Genomic DNA, 21,907 nt, shown 5'->3' on the forward strand with positions numbered 1-21,907 from the left:
GCGGCTTGTTAAGTACCAAGAGAAGACTTTACGGAATTTTCCTTTGTCCGTCGTGGGGTCTCCTTGGTTGATGTGGCCAGCATGTGTAGGCTTGTGGTTTTTCCGTGTATCTTGCTTTGTCGTAGTTTCTGTATTCTTTTAGAACAGTTTTCTTCTTTTTCAACGTACGTTGTTTCGGCGGTATGTATGATCGCGGTTACTTATTAAAGTTTACATCTTGCGCTGTTGAGGAAGCGTGTTTGTTTACCCACGAACGTGACTGTTTGACCAAAATTGGATGTGACCCTACGTGCTTGTAATTTTTACTTCGACGCTTCTACAGCAAACCGGCGGCGTGGAACCCAGGTAAAACAACTTGTCTTCTCACAACCACTTGCGGATCCGTTCAACCTTAATGAGAAAGGAACTGTAGGAGGTGCTTCTTCCTCACCGACCAAAACCCAGCCCTTGGGTCATGAAGGAACCCAAGGAAAGAACCTCAGGTCTACAAGATGCTGCAGTTGCTTGCTGCTAATCCTCCATGGCATGCCCCGTCCTGCTGTTCCCAGGGAAGGAGGGTAGGCTGTTCGCAGAAGCCTGCAGTTGTGCGCTGGGCTGCACTCTGTAGCGTGTTATTCGTGTGATTCTTATACTGAGCTGATACATCTGTCTGTAGAGACTTCAAAGCCGCGTCTTTACGCAAGTCTCCGCTTTTTCACCACTGGTTTCGCAGGAACATTCTGAAGACTCATTGTACTGGAGGTCCATTGCTCATTAAACTCTTTGAGCGAGGTAGAATCCATTTTCCAGAAATCTTCCTCCTCGCCCCCCTCCCCCTCCTCCTCCCCCTCCTTCTCCTTCCCCTTCCCCCTCCTTCTCCTTCCCCTTCCCCCTTCCTCCTCCTCCCCCTCCTATCAATACTGGTTCTACTTGTAGGGATAACAGGCCTGCCTTGTGTAGGAACAGCTCCGCCCTGGATGTCCTGCGATCTTGCTCATATTTGCAGAGACCACCCAGGTCACAATCCTATGCTGTCCCCACAGGAGTATACAATAGGAACGCTTGCACGAGGCAAGGACCATGTTCATCTTCTGGGGTTTCCACTAGGGCCGTTCTCCTACCGACCTCCTTCCATTTAGGTAGCTCACCTTTCCTCAAACTTCATTGCTTAAGTGATTGCTGCCTTGCTTGATGTCTTACTGTCACATTATATCTCCAACGACTTTAGACATCACTCTAACCCATCCTTTCCACCCTCTTCACGTTTATGGTTCCATTTCCTTCTCACCCCCAGCCCTTTCCTCATGACCTTGCTTATCACCTTCATTGTCAGAAAAGAGTACTGTTGTCTCAGCCTCCATGCATCAGCAGCCTGTCAAATTAGAGAAGCTCCTGAATACCCCCTCTCCTCAAATGGCAGTACGAATTGTAAATAGTTATTCTTTTTCACTGTCAGAAGTCATTTGTTTTGCCTAGTGTTGGGTTGCATGCCTGTAATAATCCCTGTAAGCTCCGAGGCTGAAGCAGGAGGATGGAAAGTTCAAGGTAGGGTCTACAAGGTCCTAGGTAACTTAATTGGACCGTGTCTCAACATAATAAAAAGGACTGGGGATGTGGCTCAGGGGTTAAGTGCTCCTGGCTTCAATCCCAGTTTTTGTTTTTGTTTTTTTTCAATTGTTTTCCCCCAACTCAAAACGCCTGAGGGTTGAGCTACAGTTCAGAAGACAATCCCAAATCCAGTGTTGGTGATTGCCAACATTTTGCAAACCTCTCCCAGGGTGAGGACCTGATCTTCACTTCTCTGATCCCTAATGTCCTAGTAAATTAAAGCTACCTAGGCTGAGGCTGGGGTGGTGGCTCAGTGGTACCGTGCTTGCTTAGCACATATGAGGCACTGGGTTCGATCCACAGCACCACATAAAAATAAATTTTAAAAAGGCGTTGTGACCATATACAACTAAAAAATTTAACAAAACGAAGAAACAAAAACCTACCTAGCCTAATGGTAAAGGCAGGACCACCTCAGGAAGGACTATAGCTTTCCCCTTCCCCCCATGTCCACCTCAGGGACTGAACTCAAAAGTCTGCAAAGTCCCAGCAGGTTTGAGATCCTGGCAGAGCAGGGAGCAGTACAGACATCGGCAGTCACCTAGAAGCTCAGCAAGTATTCAGGACATCACCAGTAGAAGCCATGGTCCTACAGACTGATCTAGTTTGAGGGACAGCCATCTCCTCCCCAGCAGCAGGAGGTTTCCTTGCTCAAATACAAGACACATGAATCGTCAACTTTCAGCACCATACAGAGGAGAATACTTGGGGTTATTGGAGTGTCCAAGAAATTTCCTTGTTCTCATGGCTGTTATCACTACTTTATGCTCCAAATTCCTGAGGGAGAAGTTTCTGACCAAAAGCAGCCTTCCAGTACAGCAGCTAGGAACTGCTTGGGTTTCCAGGCCTATCCGAAAAAGTGATGTAACTACAAAGGCATTACGTTCGTCTGTCTTTGGGAAGGACTCCCTTCCAGTTCTGGAGCCACCTGTTGCCTTCTATTTGACTTTGGGCCAGCTCTTTCAGTTTGCTTGTTCTCAGTTTTGCAAGTCATTTGTGTGTGTGTGTGTGTGGGGGGGGAGAATATTAAGTACCTCATGGGTTGTTGCATAAATCAAATGAGATAATCTGGTAATTCACCTAATATGTATGTAGTCTACAATAAAAATAACCTGAAAGGAAACAATATCAAAGATAAATTTTTCATCTTAATTATGAAATATAAAGGAAAGTGCTTTGGGCTTTCACAATATTTAAATGAATTTGTACTTATGAATGAAATATCCATTCACAAAGTAAGTTAGTGTTGATGAATAACAAATTTAAAACAATTTATACAACATATACACACAAAAATGATTTATTCTTAATACCTTTTACTGTGATGCTCCCCAAACTGGAAGCAATTCAGATGTCCATCAAGAAGTAAATGGAGGACCTGGGGTTGTGGTTCAGTGATAAAGCACTTGCCTAGTGTGTGTGAAGCACAGGGTTCGACTCTCAGCACCACATATAAATAGTAAAATAAGGGCCCATCAACATCTACAAAAATATTTTTAAAGAAATGAATGGATACAGAATGATGCATTCATCTGTTGGAAAAGTACCATGCAATAAAAGAGAGTAGTGAAACATTGAACAATATGGATCCCAGAAACTCATGAACAGAGTATATTCAGTGTGGTTCCATTGAAAAAAATTTCTAGAACAGGCAAAAGTAAATTATATGGGCTGGGGAGATAGCTCAGTTGGTAGAGTGCTGGCCTTGCAAGCACAAGGCCCTGGGTTCAATCCCCACCACTGCAAGGAAAAAAAAAAAAAAATATATATATATATATATATATACCCAAACAAACAAACAAAACCCCTAAATTATAGTGATAGTATTTTGGGTGAAACAGTGCACACAAATAGGACATGATAAAAACTGTAAGTTGGGGTCTGGAACGTCCTCAAAGGCTCCTTGAAGGCTTGCCACTACCCGCCCACCCAGTGCAGTCATATTTAGAGGTGAAACAATTTTGTGGAAGTGATTGGATTATGAGAGCTCTAACTTCAGTGGATTATTCCATTGATGGATTCTTAATTTAATGGCATCATTGGGAGGTGCTGGAACCTGTAGCAGGTGGCATCTAGTAGAAGGGAGTGAGTCCATGATGACATGCCCTTGGGGATTATATCTTGTCCCTGACCCTTTCCTGCTTCCTGTTTGTCAGAGGGTGAACAACTTTCCTCTACCTCACCTTTCTGCAGTAATTTTTCTGCCTTCTACAGATCTTTAAAAAAAAAAAAAAATTAGCCTGCTGACCATGGACTGAAAACTGACACCATTAGGCTATATTAATATTTCCTCCTCTGTGTTGATTTCCTCAGTTATTTTGTCACAGAGACAGAAAGCTACCTAACACGCTGATTTTGTTTAAGTCCCATCAGTGGAACTTCTCAGAGGCAGGGGGCCATTCTAAGGAGAGTGCAGTACTCCTCTCTTATCAGCAAGTGATCTCCTGCTCCCAGGAGTGTCCCAGGAAAACCCTTCAACACATAGTAGGTTTGCCCCTCAAAGGCGCTATAGAGAATGAGCCATAGAAATCATTGTATCTTGGAATTTTCTCTCATTAAAAGGGGGATACACAGTCAAATTCCTGCTCCCAAACTGCCTCCACGACATTTTCATAGTTCCACACTGGAAGGCATTTTCGCATGGAGGGGACGGAAAACGTTCTTTCCTCACCCAACATCAGCTGAGACCACTCCAACGAAGAAACAGATTACCAGGAGAAAAGCATTCATGTTTGTTTAACTGGAGGCATTTTGTGGCATGGTGCCTTATAAGGAAATAACAGAAAGAAACTGTTGAGCCAGAGATATTTTTTTACATTAATCTTCATGAAGACTGGACAGCAATTAAGGAAGATGATACAATGAAAAAAGAATAATCTAAAGGTAATGATCAAGGAAATGTAGCAAGGCCCATTCCATTTATCTCTGAGTCCCTGCCTTCAGAGATAAGAAAGCTTCTTTCCTCTGGGTATAGGAAGGATCCCTCTCACATAAGGGTCTTGGAACCTGCTTCAAGGGAAAAAGGGGTAAGGGGGGTAACATTTCTACCTCTGTTTTCTCAAACGGCTTTAACTTAAATTATTCACTGTGCCAGTGTGTTACAGTTTGTGGTAGTGGTTTCCATCTCAGGCCCTGCAGACTGGACTCGAGGGAAAGTGGGGTTGATGTGTTACCTTTCCAACCGGTCCAAACCAAGGGAGCTCGCAAGACGCCTGTCTTTGTTTTCACACACTTGCAAACCAACTTAACCCACCTCCCTCCGACCCAGAAAGGAAAGTGCAAGAACACGTGCCAGGCAAGTGCTTTGCTGCATCCTGGGGAGCTGCGAACTCCAGAGACTGCGAACGGGGATGGGGTCTCCAGAGAGAAAACACGGTCACCCTAAAGCCCCATGAGGAGTCGGAAAGTGTGCGACATTTCCTTCTACTCTCGCCTCTGCTCTTTCTTGTTTTCCCTCATCACCAGCTGTTTTGTTCCGCCCCACACCTGTCTGTCTGTCTCTCGCGTCCTCCACTGTGAGCTCCCGCAAGACGGCGGTGCTGGGCAGGCCTCGGCCAAGCGCTCTAGCGTGCAAAATGTATCCTTTGCGCCTGGAGAACGTTCTACACAGTTCTGAGGATCCTTCAGCTCCTCGCCCGATGCTCTGGGCCAGAGAAGGAAAACACCTTCCCCGCTGCGGCGGCCGGAAAGCGTCTTCTCCCTGGAGCCGAGCCGGCTGCGCCAAGGGTCCAGAGGTCTCGGGCTCGCCTTCAGGCTGCAGGCTGATGTCCCCTTTGGCTCGGGGGCACCAGCCTGCGGACGGCGAGCGGGGTCCTCCGCCGGGGTGCCTCTCGCTGGAGGAGTCGGGCGATTCCGCTTTCTGCCCAGCTCCGACCAAGAGTGAGATTTCCGGGAGTCACTTCCACAGCGGCTGTCACTGCGGCCTTCGGTGTCCGCAGGGGAGAGGTCAGAGCCAGAAACTGTGAGTAAAATCTGAGTATAAAGAACCGATCAGTGACCACCCCGAATAAAATAAGTCGTCTGAATCAAATACGGGACTCGGAACAAAGGCTCCAGCCTCCACCCTCGAAGCGGGACGCACTCACCCACGACTGAGCTGACGCCACCGCAGTTTCTCCAATTGGCAAAGGACCCAAACGCTGGTGTGCTCACGAGGGTCGGACTGGGAGAAAGCCCGGGGCGGAGGATTTGGTGGCCGCCGCCTTTTCAGTGCAGGAGTCATTTGACCCAGAGGGTCACCGGAGGAATGGGCTGGTGCAGCGGCGAGGGTGTGCATATGTGTGGTGGTGGTGTGGGGGGTCCTTGTTGGGTCTCTTGGAGGCGAGTGGAGGACTTCCGATGCGGGAGAAGACGGGTCAGGGGGATATGCGAGGGCGATTGTCACTCGATGTGTCCCAATTTCCCTGTGGACGCGGGCTCGCTCAGAACACGGCCTCGGTAGCCTGAATCCTGCGGAGCCGACGACTAGGCTGCGCGGCACACTCCGCTGGGGACTAGGAGGGACGGCGGGGATCAAGCTGGGGATCTGGCGCAGGCGCTGCTCCGAGGAGGATTACTGCCCGCACAGAAATTTTCCTGCCCCTTAAACCAGAACCTGGAAGCAGAAACAAGATCCCAGTCAGGGGTGAAAGAAAAAGGAAAGGAAAGGAAAGGAAAGGTCCCACCGAGATTTGAACTCGGATCGCTGGATTCAGAGTCCAGAGTGCTCACCATTACACCATGGAACCCACGAAAGGAAGCTTCTCAATCATCTTCTAGGTGCCTAAGAACAACCAGCGTTCCTAGGGACCAAGGGCAAGGACTTTGATTTGCACTGCAGAAAAACGGGCTGAAATGCTCTTTAGGCTTAGGCGGAGGAAGAACCCATCCAGCCCCTATCATTCTCTGCCTCAGATGAACACTTTCCTATCGTGAGGTGAAATTTCTGCAGACCATACTCTTATTTTCCTTTTCTTGGCCTTTACACTTTTTCCTCCACACAGGGAGACCCCAGGAGTGTCGGGATGGAACTTAGGACTCCTGAGTTCCTTAGCTGCATGACCCATATCACACTCCACCTGGGCCTACCGGGAACAGGTAAAGGTGTGTCATCAAGGGAGGATCGGGGAGCAGGGGAACTCTCTCTTTCATATCCTTCTAGATATGTTTGTTTTGTTTTGGAGGGGGATAATTTTTTTTTTTTTTTACAATGAATGCATATTCATTGAATTAAAATAAAAACCAGTCAAACATGTTTAATATGTATATTTTTTTTCTTGGTCCTGGGGATTGAACCCAGGAGCTCTTAACCACTGAGCCCCATCCTTAGCCCTTTTAAGTTTTGGAGACATGGTCTCCCTAAGCTGCTTAGGACCTCACTAACTGACTGAGGCTGGATTGGTACCTGCCATCCTCTTGCCTTGGCCTCTGAGCCACTGGAACTACAGGCCTGGGCCAAGGCCCAGGGATGTTTACATTAATATTAGAACCAGAACATACTCACTTTCCTGTGACTCAGAATCCACCAAACATGGCAGGGCTCTGACACCTAGACACACGGTTTCCTGAGAGTTGGCCAAGCTGATTCCACTACAGTCTCTATCAGAACCCCGAAGTTGCACGGTTTTTAAAAATCTTCATATATCAAAGTATCCAAGAACACTCACTACTGGGTGTAGGGTATGTGTACCCAAGTTCTCTTACAGTTTGTACAGTATTTATGTGCACAAACTACTGCAATGTTAAATGGTTACAGTAAAAATCGAAGCGATATCTCAAAATAATAATGTGCATGCATTGCAGGAAAGTTCTCCAGGTGGCCTTAGTTTGTTAGAGATAAACCTGGGCACTTTAACATTTCAAAGAGTGGGAGGAGGGAAGTACAGGAAAGGTACTGGGGAATGAGACCAATTAAATTATGTGCATGTATGAATATGGCATAATGAATCCTAATTAGGTATAATTATAGTGCATCAATAGAGACCTTTTAAACAGCTTATTTGAACATTGAGTGATTCAAAAATGAGGTCTACAACAAGCAAGTTAGCGTTCTGCTGGAAAGGGCAAGAAAGGAAACTTGACAGCAGAATAAAGAAACCATATCGGATTGGTTACAGAGGAAGGTAGTTGGTTAGAGATTAGTTGGTGGTTTCTGGCTGGCAGGTCTCCAGTTCTGTTTCAACTTGTCACACTGGGCATTGGTTTGATTATGTAGGAAACCAAAGTTCTAGGCCTTCAGCCTAAGAGCATGTTGGTCAAACAACTTTTTGAAAACAATCGCTCCTTTTCCCCCACACTCTCATTTATGAGAGACTGACCAAAATTTGGACATAGGCACCACTCTTGGTCATCATTATGGCTGGTTTCTCTCTGTCCCAGTGAAGCATTCATAAATCACCATGTCAGACTCATTGAAGAAATAGTCCTTCTGTGGTTCATCTTGATTTTTCTTGCTCTGCTCACAATGAGACCTGCTGGTATACTGAGCAGCTTCCAAAACAACAGAAGCCTATTTTTTAAAGAAATTAAGAGACGGGTTGTCACTGTGTTGTCCAGTGTGGTCCCAAACCCCTGGGTTCAAGCAGTCCTCCTGCCTCACCCTCCAGAGGAGCTGGGACTGCAGGACTAAGGCATGGGTCACCCTGCCCAGCAAGAAACCCACTTCAATGTGAAAGCACACAGACAAATGACAAGTAAAAACATGGAAAGAGAGAAGACAACCTGTAAGATGGAAGAGGAGCTCTCTCCCTGAGACCTGGGAGGAGGCAGAGGGCAGGGACTCCAAATCTTCTGCCCAAGTGTCTGTTGTGATTCAACAGGATAGCCTTCCCACAGGCCTCCTCCACAGATCCATATCTTCTCCAGGCCCACCAGCAATGGTGTGGTCAGCAGCCCCAACCCCAACACTGGGCCAGCCCTTCAGGTCAATGTTCCATCCAGCGGAACCGGCGCAGAGAAAGGAGACACAACCAATCTTTAGTTGATCAGATTTATTGTGTCCTCCCTGTTTTTCTGCCTCCTTTGTTCTGTTATTCTCTCCCTTCTTCTACCCTCTCCCTCTCTCCTCCCCCAGGCTCCTAGCTTATCAGCCAATTATAGCAAAGCTTTCTCTCACACAGGAGAGCATGCAGAGGAATGTCAGCATAGCACTATATGAATCACAAGCTGTCCACGCGTGGCATGATATTAGATAGCCAATCCTAGAGCCTGGTGTCAACATGTCATAAGTCTCCAAGGAACTAGTAAGCAAGCAACCTTTATGGGTACTTCCTTATTTTGGTACCCAGTGCCCTTTGGCTCATAGCCAGGTGCCATCTTGTCCAAGACGGCCCTCAACAGGCTCCCCCTTTTTGTTATAAAAAGAAAAGGACAGCGACTGTGCCTGTCTTAGGTGCCAGAGTCAGACTTCATCCTTACCCGTCACTGGGAGTCAAAGAGCTGTTGGCATGCTTTGATCCCTGTCTTAGGTTGGTATAAAGTCCACCCTGTGCTTACCCGTCATTGACTACCAGTCCTGTAATTGGGAGAGCCAAATCTGAGGATCAGAGGCTTGGTCCATGGCCATAAGGGCTTGCCACACCACTAAGGCTTGCCGTCTTTGATGACTCCTTAGAGACAACAGATATCTGAGCAGCAATAATAACAGCAAGAACAACAATCCCATCATAGCAAAACTTCCCATCCATTGTTACCAAATTGTAACGCTGACTGTAAGAAACTAATGGCTTCTGGCATACCCGGGACCTTGACCTGAGTACTATTTACCACAAATACAGAATTTCTCAATAGGGTAGTCAAATTAGTAAACTCTTTAGTCCATGTCCCATTAAGCATGCTACCAAGCCGTTTGGACAGATTGGCAGCAGCAGTAATATTAGAATAGGGTATCAGGGTAACGCATAGTGCTTGGGCATGCACTAGACAGCCTGTCTGTGCGGTAACAGTCAACATGTCCACTTGTTCTTGTAGTAAGTCCACCATTTGGTTTAGAATCAGGATTCCCGTGGCGAGATGCACATTGATGTTTTCCTGGGCTGTCAATGCTTCGGCAGTGGCTTGTGACAGATTGTTGAGCACGTGAGCAGTAGGAATAGCAGTTCCTGGGGCAAGTCCAACAGCAGTGGCAGCAGCCGCAGCAGCCGCCGCAGCAACAGCGATGGCTATAATGGCTGAGATACCAAAATCTCTTTTTGCTTTCACGGGTAGGAAATTCCACTCACTATGCATTAAGGTCACTGGGACTGGAATGAATTTTGGAATCCTGGCAATCACAGCCAGAGGAAATAGTGAAGCATCCCAACAACTAGACACATAACACTCTTAACACATAACACATAACACAGTTAAGGATCTCAGTATCATTATCATTGTTATTAGTAACGTTAATATCAAACTTAGAACTCTTAGACAGAATGAACACAAACGGAGACGTGACACATACGGGAGTAGGGGGGAAAACCTGATAAAAGGAAGAGTAATTGGTCTCGCACCCTGTATAACTATAAACAGGTGTATTACTTCCCTTTATATAGGTTTGCTTTAGACTGTACCTTTAAAGAATGAGAGAGAGATTGCCTCCCTGTATTATGGCAGTTTCTGAGGTGGCTAACCAGAGGAAGCAAAGACTACCTCTTAACTTGAAGTTTAGACTAGTAATAAGTGGCTTTACAGTGGAACCAGCTGGTAGGTAAGGAATACCTAGAAGTTCTGTACTAGGAAATAATTGAAGGAAAACTTGTGTGCCATGAGTGATATATCCCCAAAAGTTTTAGGAAGAGCTAACAACAGCAGGTTTACCACCATCACCATCATTTTGTGTTTCGGTGCCATTTTCTTTCTTATGGATAGTTCTTACCAAGCGCTCCGGGACCCAGATAGGTTGTTGTTGGTCCTGAGGAAAAACACAAACAGATCCTCTCCCCAAAATTAATACTGGGTCAGGTCCTTTCCAGGACCCAGTCAAGATGTCTTTCCACATTGCTTGTGGATGGCCACCAGACTTTCCACTAAAATGTCTATCAGCCGCAGTGCAGTCCATAGCATCCAAAGTTAAAAAATTGAGGGTGAGTAAAGCAAGGTTAAGTCTGTTCTTGGGAGGGGCTAATGCCCCTATTCACCCTTTTTGTTTAGTTAAGTAGACTTTTAATGTTTGATTAGCCCTTTCCACGATAGCTTGTCCTTGTGGATTGTAGGGCAATCCTGTGGAATGATAGATATTAAACTTTGAGCAGAACTGTTGAAATGAAGAAGAAGTATACGCAGGCCCATTATCTGTTTTAACTGATTTTGGCCTTCCCATAGTAGCAAAGGCTTGAAGGCAATGACTGATTACATCTTTTGTCTTTTCCCCTGTATGGGCGGTAGCAAATATATATCCTGAGTAGGTATCTACAGTTACATGTACAAATCTTAAAGTACCAAATTCAGGGATATGGGTGACATCCATCTGCCATAGATGATTTGGAAGGAGTCTTCTAGGATTGACTCCAAAATGAGGAACAGATAAATGAGGCACACAGGCAGGACACTGTTTTACTATATTTCTGGCTTGTACTTTTGTGATGTTATATTTTATTTTGAGAATAGTAGTATTGACTTAAAAATCTTTATGGAAATTAATTGACTTTTGTACAATGTTAAACACATGAGTATCTCAAGTAGTTGAGTCTGCAGTAGAATTTCCTTGAGCTAAAGGCCCAGATAAGCCTGAATGTGCTCTGATATGGCCTATATATAAAGGTTCTTTGGGAGCCCACAGAAGAGTTTGTACTTGATAAAAGCATTGTTGTAAGGTAGATATAATTACTTCTAGTTCAGTTTTTTGAGCACACTTACGAGAAGTAATAATAGTCTGTACTTTATCAGAAACTACTGTAGCTGTGCCGGAGGAGGAGCCATCTGTAAAGGTTGTATTTGCTGCTGGGATAGGTTGAGCCTTAACAACCTGAGGGAAAATAACAGGATGTCTTTTGAAGAAGTTGACAATAGGTGAACTTGGCAAGTGATTATCAAATGTGGCCATGGTGGAACAATAGACAATTGCCCAATCTTCATTACTGTTAACTAGTATTTCAATCTGCTTTGCCGAGTACAGGACAATAACTGTCTGAGGATGAACTCCAAAAACTCGAAGGGCTGTCTTAAGTCCTAATGTAATTAGATTTGCTACCATCACAGGATATAGGGAAACAACATATTTGGGGGATACTGGCTAATGGATCCATATCAGGGGTCCAGTTTGCCACACCAGACCTGTAGGAGTATATTCAGAATCTAACACTATGAGGCTAAAAGGCAAGGATAGATCAACTCTATCACTATGAGCATTTTCTAAAGCTTGTTTTACTAACCTTAAGGCTTTTCTACCTTCAGGAGTTAAAATTCTGGGGGATGTAGGGTCTGAATCTCCTTGGAGAATATCAAACAGAGGCTTAAGTTGACCAGTGGTGATTCCCAAATTTGGTCTTACCCAATTTATATCACCTAATAATTTTTGGAAATCATTTAGAGTCTTAAGCTTTCCTGTGACTAATTGAATTTTTTTGTGGCCTAACATAGGTATCTAATATTTGATGTCTTAGAAAGGTAATAGGGCTGCGGGTTTGCACCTTTTCTGGGGCCACATGTAATCCCCATTTTTTTAGGGTTTTGATAATATCATCAAATACCCCTAACAAGGTCTCCTGTTCCTTATGAGCCAAAAGAATATCATCTATATAATGGAGACAATAAAGTCCTTTACAATTTTGTCTAATCTGTGATATAGCCTGGCCAACATATATTTGACACATAGTGGGACTATTTATTATTCCCTGGGGAAGGACCACCCATTGGTATCTAGTATTAGGCCCTTCATTATTCAAAGAGGGAATGGAAAAGGCAAATCGAGGGCTATCCTTGGGATGCACAGGAATGGAAAAGAAACAATCTTTTATGCCTATAGAGATGATATGATAATGTTTTGGAACAGCGGCTAATGAGGGGAGACCCAGTTGCACCGGGCCCATAATCTGCATACGGAATTTATGGCTCTCAGATCTTGCAAGAGTTGCCATTTCCCAGACTTCTTTTTTATGACAAAAATGGGTGTATTCCAAGGGGAAGTGGAAGGAATGATATGATTTTCCTTCAATTGTTGATTAACTATTTCCTGGGCCGCCTCTATTTTTTTCTTTAGAAAGGGGCCACTGGGGGACCCAAATAGGATTATTGGATTTCCATGTTATCTTTAATGGTTCAGTGGCCCCTCCAGAAAACCCAGCCCCTTAGTCCCTGTTTGTCCTTCGGCTTGAATGGGGCAGGTCATACCTTGTAGATTCTTGCCTAGTCCTTTTCCAGGGATATAACCTTGTCCCACCATGACTGGTAAAACGGTTGGGTTTAGACAGGAAATATTTTGTTCAACTGAGGAAGAAATGACAACATCCATCTGTGTTAAAATGTCTCTTCCCCAAAGAGTGACAGGTAGGTGAGCTAATACATAAGGTTGGAATGTCCCCCTTTTCCCATCAGGGTCCTCCCAAGATAACACAGCTGAACTTTGTAATGGGGTTTGGGCAAATCCAAGTACCCATAAGGTAGTACTGGATGCTGTAACAGGCCATGATTAGTTCCAGTCCTTCTGTCTTATAATAGAGATGTCAGCACCCGTGTCTATTAGACCCTCTATGGGAGTACCATTAACTTTCAATTTAAGCATGGGTCTATTTTTTGTTGATTGTGCCCAAAAGACACCCAATCCTGCGGATCCAAACCCGTTGTCTCCTCCAGTCCTTTGTGAACTGGGAAAGGCCCCATGATGGCTAGACAATATCAATATTTGTGCTATTTTATCTCCTGGAAAAACAACAGATACCCCTCGAGAGGAGGATAACATAATCTTTATTTCCCCAGTATAATCAGAATCAATGACTCCTGGAAATACTTGTAATCCTGACAGAGTTGTAGAACTCCACCCTAACAATAATCCTACTGTGCCCTCAGGGAGTGGTCCATGTATGCCCGTGGGGACCACTTGTACTCCCATCCTGGGGTTAGAACGAGTCCGGCGGAGGCACAGAGGTCCAATCTCCCGCTCCCTGATGTTCCTCGGGACAACGAGGAGATAGTCAGAAAGGATTGTGAGTGGGGATCTGGACTATGGGATTCTGAAAGGCCCCATATATTTGAGGGCCCCGGGTTGGGCCCCCCTGGCCGTTTTTTGACTGGGTAGGAAGAGGATTTCTCTCTATGTCAAATCTTGATGTACAAAATCTTGCCCAGTGCCTTCCTTTCCAGCACCGGGGACATAGACCTGGGACAGGTTGATTTGTCCCTTGCTGTTCTCTAGTCTTAGGTATTCCCCTGAGCTTTAATCCTGTGGGCCCTTCAGGGCAGTCTCTTCTGAAGTGCCCTTGTTGCCCACACTTAAAGCATATTATTCCTTTAGCTCTTGATTGCCCCTGATTTGGCCCATGAAGAGCAGCAGCTATTACTTGTCCTGTAATGACTGCATCATTGATATCCCTGCAGACCTTTATATATGTACTTAAATCTTTATTTTTCCATGGTCTTATAGCTTCTTTACACCATCTATTTGCTTGCTCATAAGCTAATTGTTTTATTAAGGGCATAGCTTGTTCTGAATCCCCAAATACTCTAGCAGCAGTTTGGACTAGTCTATCAACAAAATCTGCAAATGGTTCGTTACTTCCCTGAATCAACTTAGACAACTGCCCCTGTAAATCTCCTGACCCTTGAATTAACTTCCAGGCTTCAGTGGCAGCAGCAGCAATTTGTGCGTACACCCCAGGATCATAAATAATCTGCTGTCGAATACCTTCATAGTTTCCTTCTCCTGTTAGCATTTCTACATTTCTTTGGGGAAAGCCTGTGGCAGCATTACGTCGTGCCATTTCTAATGAGGCTTCCTGCCATGCAGTTTTCCACACTAGGTACTGCCCCCCTGATTGCACAGCTTTTCATAGCCTTTTCCAATCTTCCGGCACTAGATTTAGCCCCGATACTGATTCCAATATACTAATTGTAAATGGGGCCTGTGGACTGTAGGTAGCCACTGCCTCCTTAAAATATTTTACTGTTTTGAAATCCAGAGGTTGGTGGAATCTTTGTCTATTTTGCTCCTCTAGCACAGGGAAGAATTGTGAGACTGCTGAGGTTTCCTTAAGGGGGGTTTCTTCTCCCCACGGTGAAAAACCCATCTGATTTATAGCATGAGATTACTCCTCCCAAGGGTACTTTGGGGGATATAGGGGGCAGGCTGCTTGAGGGGGAGCGGCTGCCTCCAGGAAGGGATTGGTATTCCTTCCCGATATAACTGATGGGGGTGACCGTGTCCTTGATGCTCTTTCTAATTCCTCCCCAGTAAGCCCCTCCTCCTCTTCTTCCTCTTCAGGAGAAGTTACACTTAGTTGTTTCTTTATCTCTTCCAGACACATATTTCCTTTTTTTACTAAAGTTATTATTTTACCTTTTTTAGATGTTAGACATTCCTTAATGAGTTGCCACATGGGAAAAGTACCTCTAGGTAACGGGGATTGCTTTTCTGCTTTAATCAGATCCTCTTTATCATGTTCCCATTGTGGAATATTTAGGACTCCCTCTTCCAAAAACCAAGGACTAACCTTGGCCAGTGTAGTTACATGTGCTGTTACAGTAGATCGTTTTATGGCAGTTCCATTAGCCTTAAGTACATCTTGTATGATTCCTATCATTTGATTTCTAGACACTTGTGACCCCATCCTGGAGTTACGAGACCTCCCTTTACCGGGGTTATGCAGACTCCCTTCACCGGGGTTATGTGGCCTCCCTTTACCGGGGTTATACTGACTCCCTTTACCAGGGTTATGTGGCCTCCATTTACCGGGGTTATAGAGACTCCCTTTACCGGGGTTATGTGGCCTCCCTTTACCAGGGTTATCCTACAGTTTTCCTATAGCTTACCTAAAGTTACTTAGTTTTCCTGTAGCTTACCTTAAGTTACTTACGTGGGAGGACGCAGAAGGAGGAAGAAGCTCCCCGTCCGGGCCACCACTTGTTCCGTCCAGCGGAACCGGCTCGGAGAAAGGAGACACCACCAATCTTTAATTGACCAGATTTGTTGCGTCCTCCCTGTTTTTCTGCCTCCTTTGTTCTGCTACTCTCTCCCTTCTTCTACCCTCTCCCTCTCTCCTCCCCCAGGCTCCTAGCTTATCAGCCAATTATAACAAAGCTTTCTCTCACACAGGAGAGCACGCAGAGGAATGTCAGCATAGCACTATATGAATCACAAGCTGTCCACGCGTGGCATGATATTAGATAGCCAATCCTAGAGCCTGGTGTCAACACGTCATAAGTCTCCAAGGAACTAGTAAGCAAGCAACCTTTATGGGTACTTCCTTATTTTGGTACCCAGTGCCCTTTGGCTCATAGCCAGGTGCCATCTTGTCCAAGACGGCCCTCAACAGGTCAAGTCCCTAGCATGACTGGAGGCTGAGTATGTCCTGACCCTGAAGTACATCCTGTGAAGCGCCAGCCCCAAAGAGGAGCAGGAGAATCCCATCCTCCACAGGCCAGCCAGAATCCATCAACCCAAAGAGAGCAGGCAGTGTAATAATGTGATCAGTTAGCCTTTGGGTCCTGATGGGTCTCAAGACTTCAAAAAGATGGAGGGAGATGGAGAGATACACTGGGCCCATGCTAATTCAAAGAACTAGAGTAGCCATATTGGTTTCAGATAGAGAAAGAAAACTCGAGGGCAAGGAAAGCCATCAGGGGTGAAAAAGGATATTACTTAATGAGAAAGGAGTCAGTTCACCAGGAAGATATGGCAATTCTTAATCATCATGGCTCCAACTGGAGAGTGTCAGAATATGTCCGGCAAAACCTGAAAGAATTACCAAGGAGATAGAGACAAATGCACTCGTGTAGTTGGAGACTTCAGCCTCACTCAATCAGTAGTTGACAGAGTCAGCAAGTGGAAAATCGAAGAGGATGAGGTTGACCTGGAAGCACTGGATCCACCTGAGGTTTATAGATTACTTCATTCAACAAGGGAGAGACATATTCTTCTCTAACTCACTTCAAATAGTCACCACGATCCGCACATTTTGTTCCACAAAACACATTTCAAAAATGTAAAGCAATAGAAACCATACAAAGTATGCTCTCGGGCGGGCCCCAGTGGAACTCATCAAGAAATCTCGATCCTTCACTCTCTAATGGAGTTTATCGATCGTCTGTGATCCAGGAGCCATCTTGGCACTGCAGTTTGGCGGAGCCTACGGAAACTGAAACCCAGATTTATGAGATACTGGAGAACTTCAGGGACACTATACGTCTATAGGGAAGAAACTGTATTGCCTCACATGCCCACGGCTAGATGGGAAGACACATTAACAAAATTAAAAAAAAAGGGGGGGGGAGGGGTGGGAATAAAGCACTCCAAACAAACCAGGATGCACCAATTATAGACCCCACTGACAAACCAGTAGAAGAAATGTCAGGAGTTCAGAATTTACTTAGTAAAACTGCTTCATGACTTTAAGGAGGATATAAAGAGTGAAATTTAGAGCTGTTTCAGGAGAAGGAAGATAACTTAAATAAAGAGATGAAGATTTTGAAAAGAAATCTAGAAGAAATCTTTGAAACGAAGGAATCACTGAACCAAAATAAAAATTCAATGGAAAATAGCACCAACAGAAGAGCCACTCAGAAGACAGAACTTCAGGCAATGAAGACAAAATATATAATTTTGAAAATAAAGGTGACCACACAGAGGGGATAAAATTGCGTGACGTTCCCTCAACCAGACACAATGCCTGAACAGCAACTGCAAAGCCAACGGAGTGGAGTTAACTGTGACTACTTCTGGGCTGATAAGAAAGACACCCAAGGCAATGGTGATCGAACTGGGTTCGAGCTGCTGCTCCAAAAGCAACCAAAAGGCCAAGAAATGCAGAAAGAACTGTCTGGATTTCTTTCAGAGAGAGGATAAAGATTGAAGAAGAATGTGCAAAGAACTTGACTAAACTCTCTCAGAACTCCTTGGCTGCACAGGAGGAAGGCTCCCTGGGAGAAGCATGGGCTCAGGTGAAGAAGAGCCTGGCAGATGAAGCAGAAGTTCATCTCAAGTTCTCCGCCAAGCTTCACACCGAGGTAGAGAAGCCCCTAATGAACTTTCGTGAGAACTTTAAGAAAGACATGAAAAGGTGTGACCACCATATCGCTGACCTCTGCAAGCAAGTCGCCAGCCACTATGCATCGGTGGAGAAGGCCCAGAAAGCCCTCACAGAGTGGCAGAGAGACCTGGAGATGAAGACCCAGCAGCTGGAGATCAAGCTGAGCAACAAGACAGAGGAGGACATCAAGAAGGCCCGAAGGAAGTCCACACAGGCTGGTGATGACCTCATGTACTGTGCGGACCTCTACAACCAGGCCCAGTCTAAGTGGTTTGAAGAGATGGTGTCCACCACTTTGGAGCTGGAGTGGCTGGAAGTGGAGAGGGTGGAGATGATCCGGCAACATTTGTGCCAGTACACACAGCTGCGGCACGAGACGGACACATTCAACCAAAGCACAGTTGAGCCTGTGGACCAACTGCTTCTAAAAGTGGACCAGGCCAAAGTCAGAGAGCTGTGGGTCAGAGAGCACAAAACAGGCAACATTCGCCCTGTGGACATGGAGATCTAGACACGCCTGTGTGGCCCCTGGGGTCCTGCCCAGGAGAGGGGCTGCATGTCCCACAGAGAGGAGATGTTGGTTCCTGCTGGGTGAAGCTGCCCTCCCACCCACTCTCCTGTCCAGTGAGGAGAGAGGAGAGAGCTGGCGATTCCAGAAGGGTGATCTGGATGGCCCAGCTGGGGGATCCCAAATATTCCCAGACCAAGAAGACACACCTACAACCCTGCCCTGTCTCCAAGACTGAAACCCCCCAAACCTCATGCCATACTTCTTGCTCGAGAACAAACTGAGGCTGGAACTTTGTGATCCCTGCTGAGTTCCATAGGGGTGGCTGTCACACACTTGTGCCCTTGGGTGCCCCGAGGCCCATCCTCCAACTGGTCCCTTTATCTCACTAGCGCCTTTGGAAGATCAGGGGAGGGCCGCCTCCACCTCCAAGTCAATGTCAGGATCAGAATCATGGTTAGAAGGCGCCATCAGTTCAGCCTGCACCCAGAATCCTTTACAGCCCTATTTTTCTCATTGTATTCTGGGAGCCCAAATCTAGCTTTTCTTGGCCACTTTTCATCCCCGTGAGTCTTGGGAAGGCCTGTTTTCTGTCTTCCCATGCCAACCCTGCCTAGAGAGGTCAGGATGAAACTACCTCATTCGGGAAATTAGCCCCAAGTCGGGGCATTGAATCATGGTTCCTATCAGACCAGGCATTGTCTCTGAGTCTCTGGAAATCCCAATCCATCCATTCCTCAGCTGCTTTCTCAAGGCAGTCCCCACCCTGCCACCCCTGCCCAGTCTCACTAGAGGGAGCTTTCCAACGTTCTCAACCAGCAAGACCTCCTTCAGCTCTGTGCATGTCCAAAGGCTTTGAGGGATGGAAATACCAGCTCACCTCAGAAACCAGGTGGGGTGTGTCTGCCATGGTGTCCGGTCCAACACTGGGCCACCTTGACCACCACTCTCCCAGGCTGCCCACCAGGGGCTTAATGGGGTGGGTCAGTCCCACATGGGAGACAGGTTAGGGCAAGTCACTTGCTCATTCCCCATGTGGCTCCATCTGCTCATGCCCGATGGGGTTTGGACTGCCGTCCCTTGTATGGGCACTACAGACTCTCATGGCTATAGGAGTTCGAGGCCATCCAGGCGTGTCCAGCCACCTGGGCCTCCAGCTCCTCTGAACCTTCCAGAGTCCTATGCCAAGCCCTCACTTGCTGCCAGCATCTCCTTTTCCTCTGTCCATCTTCCCTGGAGAAGCCTGAGCCAAGTGTGATTCGGGAAGTTTTTCAACACTGCCAATGCGTTCAGCCTGTCACTTCCTTTCTCTACTACAGCAAACGTGATCACCATATTAACCTAGAGAATCAGCCTGAGGGGACTGGAAGAAAAAATTGACATCGTGAGCAAGGAACAAATTCTAGCCAGAAACCCATGCTCTGAGGGTCCATCTTTCTTCATCTTTCCATCAGTGGCTTTGGATTGACCCTTACATCTCCCACGGGGGCAGAATTCTATGAGCACAATTCACTGATCTTTCCCTCAGTTTTACATGCTAATAGTGGATAACATTAATCTTGAATCTCTTGGCATCTCTTCCATTAAATTGGAATTGCTTTCTCATAGTTTATATTAGAAAGATGTCCAATATACTAAAGCAAACCAGATCTTGTCACTTTTCTTACTGAAACATCCTAAGCACAAAAGCCAATGTGAAGGGTGGAATCTGGTGGGATCTGTCCTCCAATGGAGGAAGAACAACCCCTTTCAGATTGGGCTTGGACCATGACACCAGCTACCAATTTTAGGATATAGTTCTTGGCTTCTTTCTCTAAAAATGGGTGCTAGTGGTCATTGCTTTGTGGCCTAGTAATCTATACATGGTTTTCAAATATCAAATCCAATAGCCATGTAATTAACAGATATTTTGAGTAAAAACAAACAACAACAACAACAACAAAAAGAAATCTCAAAGAGAAAGGCAGCTGGAAAGCCCCAAATTTGGAAGTTAAATAACACACTTAAGTACAATAGAGGCATAAAAATAACATCTCAAGGGATACTAAATATTTGCAATCCATAATGATGGAAATACAGTTTATGACAGTATGTCAGCAGAGTCCGGAACTGTAGCACTCCTCTGTAATCCCAGTCACTTGAGGGGCTGAGGCAGGAGGGTTACAAAGTAATCAAATTAGGGAGAAACTTTCTCAACATAAAAACAAAAAAATATCTCATAGCTCAGTGGGATGTAGCTCAGGGGTAAAGTGCCTCCACTTCAATCTCCAGTGACACGAAGTAAGTAAATAAATAAATGTATATACAAATAGGTAACAATAGAATGAAACAAGCGATTAGAGGCAGGTTCAGAGCAATGAATGCACATGTCAACAATAAAACAATCTAAAATTCTAATCTGAGCTTCCTTCAAGAATTCTCAAAAGAAGAGCAGGTGTAATCCCAGATAAGCCAACAAGAAGAAACAAAAAGTATATCAGAATTCATGAAATGGAAAACAGAAGAAGAGGAGAGGAGACCAATGAGACCAAAAGCTAGTTCCCTGGAAGGATCAAGAAAAATCGACAACTTCTAATGGAATAGCAAAGCAATGAGAAGACACAAATTACCAATATCAAGAAGAAAGAAGCTGGAGGCGGTGGCTGATGCATGTAATCCCAGTGGCTCAGGAGGCTGAGGAAGGAAGATGGAAGGTTCAAAGTCAGCCTCAGCAACAGCAAGGTACTAAACAACTCAGTGAGACCCTGTCTCTAAATAAAATACAAAAAAGCGCTGGGGATGTGGCTCGGTGGTTAAGTGCCCCTGAGTTCAATCCCTGGTAGCCACCCCCCCCCCCCCCCCAAAAAAAAAAAAAAAAAAAAAAGGCAAACTACTGATCTCATAGGCCTTGACAGGATTGTAGAGGCCCACTAAAAACAACTCTCTGCTCATCGTGTTGGCAACTTAGATGACACAATCTACCAAAACTCACAGGAGACGGAGACAATCTGTGTAAGTCTTTCCGTATTAAAGAAACTGAATCCAGTTTCCAACCCAGAGGAACAACTGCTTAACCGTCTTATGAGGCAACTTTCAGTTCAGTACCAAAACCGGACAAACGATCCCGGGTGTTGAACTAGTCTGGGCTGCAGACCACCTCCTCAAAAGCAACCGTGGAGGAATTAATTACACAAACAAGAAGGAAACAGGGCTTGCAGGAGTTACAGGACGAGGAGAAGGAGGGGGAGCAGAGCTTCCCTAGAGACCTAAGGCTACTTTGAACTGAGGTGTGTGCAAGGCTGACGTTCATAGGCGAGAGAGAGAGAACACGAAGGAGAGAAGCATTTTCAATTGTGTTCTCTCTGGCCTCACACTCCGGGGCTCTTCCAGAGACCCTTTCAAGAGAGAAAATGAGGGGTGGCACTTAGGCAATGCGCTAGTGTGGGCAGCAGCAGTTTGCTGTCTGGGACGCATATAAGCTTTGTGGAGGCAAAGAGTGGGTGAAAACAGGCGGGGACAAAACAGATGACTCCGGGTTTTCCTCGCCCCGAGCCTCCTCTCCAGACACCCACCGCTGATGGTCGTCGGGGCTTCCTCCGAATGCTGCTGAACCCCAAGTGTTAAAAACGCTGCCCTGATGGAAGTGTGCCTGTTGGAGGGCAAAACCTCGAGGGGTGGTAAAAAGGGCGTCCCTGTA

The 21,907-nt window shown here is 45.7% G+C and overlaps 1 protein-coding gene and 1 non-coding gene across 2 annotated transcripts; one reads left to right on the plus strand and one right to left on the minus strand.

Annotated features, from left to right (window-relative positions):
• Window positions 1–6,242: 6,242 nt before the first annotated feature.
• On the minus strand, window positions 6,243–6,314 carry Trnaq-cug (transfer RNA glutamine (anticodon CUG)). The gene has a single exon. It is a non-coding gene; the product is annotated as a tRNA-Gln (tRNA).
• An 11,018-nt stretch (window positions 6,315–17,332) lies between these two features.
• Window positions 17,333–18,234, plus strand: LOC124989099 (growth arrest-specific protein 7-like; the record flags this gene model as incomplete). Its single annotated transcript, XM_047559075.1, is given in 2 exon segments — window positions 17,333–17,524; window positions 17,527–18,234. Coding segments are annotated over 2 exon segments (900 nt in total), but the record flags the coding sequence as incomplete, so codon positions are not given.
• Window positions 18,235–21,907: the final 3,673 nt, after the last annotated feature.

Source organism: Sciurus carolinensis, chromosome 1, assembly GCF_902686445.1.
Source record: "Sciurus carolinensis chromosome 1, mSciCar1.2, whole genome shotgun sequence".
NCBI classification, from domain to species: domain Eukaryota; kingdom Metazoa; phylum Chordata; class Mammalia; order Rodentia; family Sciuridae; genus Sciurus; species Sciurus carolinensis.